The sequence below is a fragment of the Fopius arisanus genome, unplaced genomic scaffold (assembly GCF_000806365.1).
Source record: "Fopius arisanus strain USDA-PBARC FA_bdor unplaced genomic scaffold, ASM80636v1 scaffold00107, whole genome shotgun sequence".
NCBI classification, from domain to species: Eukaryota; Metazoa; Arthropoda; class Insecta; order Hymenoptera; family Braconidae; genus Fopius; species Fopius arisanus.
In genome coordinates, this window is record NW_011887846.1 from 34,125 (window position 1) to 35,602 (window position 1,478).

Here is a 1,478-nt window from a genome sequence, read left to right on the forward strand (position 1 = left end):
GGCCTCGATAACGTTTTGATTGGATCTGTTAGAAATTTTTGTTTTTTTCCGGAGTAGGGCGGATAGAAAGTGGGAAGAGGCAAGATGAGCATCCGAGACCAAAATAAACCGGTGAATTGAGCAATAAAACAAGCTTGTCTATTGATGAATTATACATATTATACACTATTTACACCTTATCAAGTGATAACAATCCAATGAAAACCACGAATTTTGCGATGCATATCTGGTGCATGATAACTACGAAGTGTTCGGATCGGTCATCTCCACGCCTCATGGCGCCTGAGCCCATCCCCGAATTGTGCCGATAATTACCGCCTGGCCCTTTTGCTCTGATCAGCCTCAATATCGAACAGAGTCCGACTCAAATTTATCCTTCATTCCTGTTAGTTATGTTATTAAGTGGTAAATTCATTCATTTTTTTGGAAAATTTCTCTACGTGCATTACATGTGGCTATTGCTGACATTTTTTCTACGAAGAATTCTAGATTTGAAAAAATTACAGGGAAAGACTTTTAAGCCAGCATAATAAATTTCTTTATATTTTTGTTAAACAGGAAGGTGTATACGTTCACGGATTGTTCTTGGAGGGTGGTGGATGGGATCGACGGAATAATCGCCTTCGAGAATCAATAAATAAAATCCTCCATGTTGAAATGCCAGTGATCCTCATTTCTGCATTAAGTGGCAAAATAGTGAAAGATGTGAAACTATTATACGAGGTAACATGAGCCCACTATGATTTTTGTACCAGTTAGCGTACCATCATATTTATGCAACTTCACATTCTTCTTTCTCAGTGCCCTGTGTACAAGAAACCGATGAGAACATATATTACCTTCATTGTGTCCCTTTCGCTTCCAACGAATAGACCACCAGAATTTTGGATCTTGCGTGGTGTTGCATTACTTTGCGATAATAAATGATCATATGGTATTCATGTACGATCTAATAAAGCCTATCAGTGACTGCAGTCCAACACTTCTTACTAACAAATATGAGAAATTTTGTAGCCATTCCTCATGAGCCATCAGGAAATGATCGAACAACTGTCAATACGTAGAGAATATAGGATCTAAGTGTGCCAATCCAAATTGATTTGGAGCAATTTCGATGAGTGATATTATTGCGTTATCATCACGATGGAAAGAATAGCATTATCAACTATAATTCAAATTTTTTTTAATAATTACTTCCTGATTTACAGACTTTTGAGAAGTGGATATAATAATACTAACGCTTTAGCTGCGATGACAGACTTGCAACTTCTGCTGACTTTAACTTTTATTATATATTTTATTTGGAACTCTAATGGTAATGTAGAGTAGCAATGGCTCCTCGGTTAAAGGATTTTCGAATATCGGATGGCTTTCATTTAGTTTTGGACAGGGAAGATATCGATATCGATATCGACCGTTGCTCACATACGAATCACTAATGCACGAAAACAAGAATAGAAAAAGAAAGATCAATCAAA

At 36.8% G+C, this 1,478-nt stretch overlaps 1 protein-coding gene across 1 annotated transcript in view; it reads left to right on the top strand.

Moving 5' to 3' along the window:
- LOC105271335 (dynein heavy chain 8, axonemal-like) overlaps nucleotides 1-952 on the top strand; it is a 21,144-nt gene extending 20,192 nt beyond the window's left edge. The window contains exons 11-12 of the mRNA XM_011312815.1: nucleotides 559-723; nucleotides 802-952. Coding sequence (XP_011311117.1) covers nucleotides 559-723; nucleotides 802-927 — 291 coding nt within the window. The 3' untranslated portion in view covers nucleotides 928-952. The remainder of the gene's footprint in view (nucleotides 1-558; nucleotides 724-801) is intronic.
- Nucleotides 953-1,478: the final 526 nt, after the last annotated feature.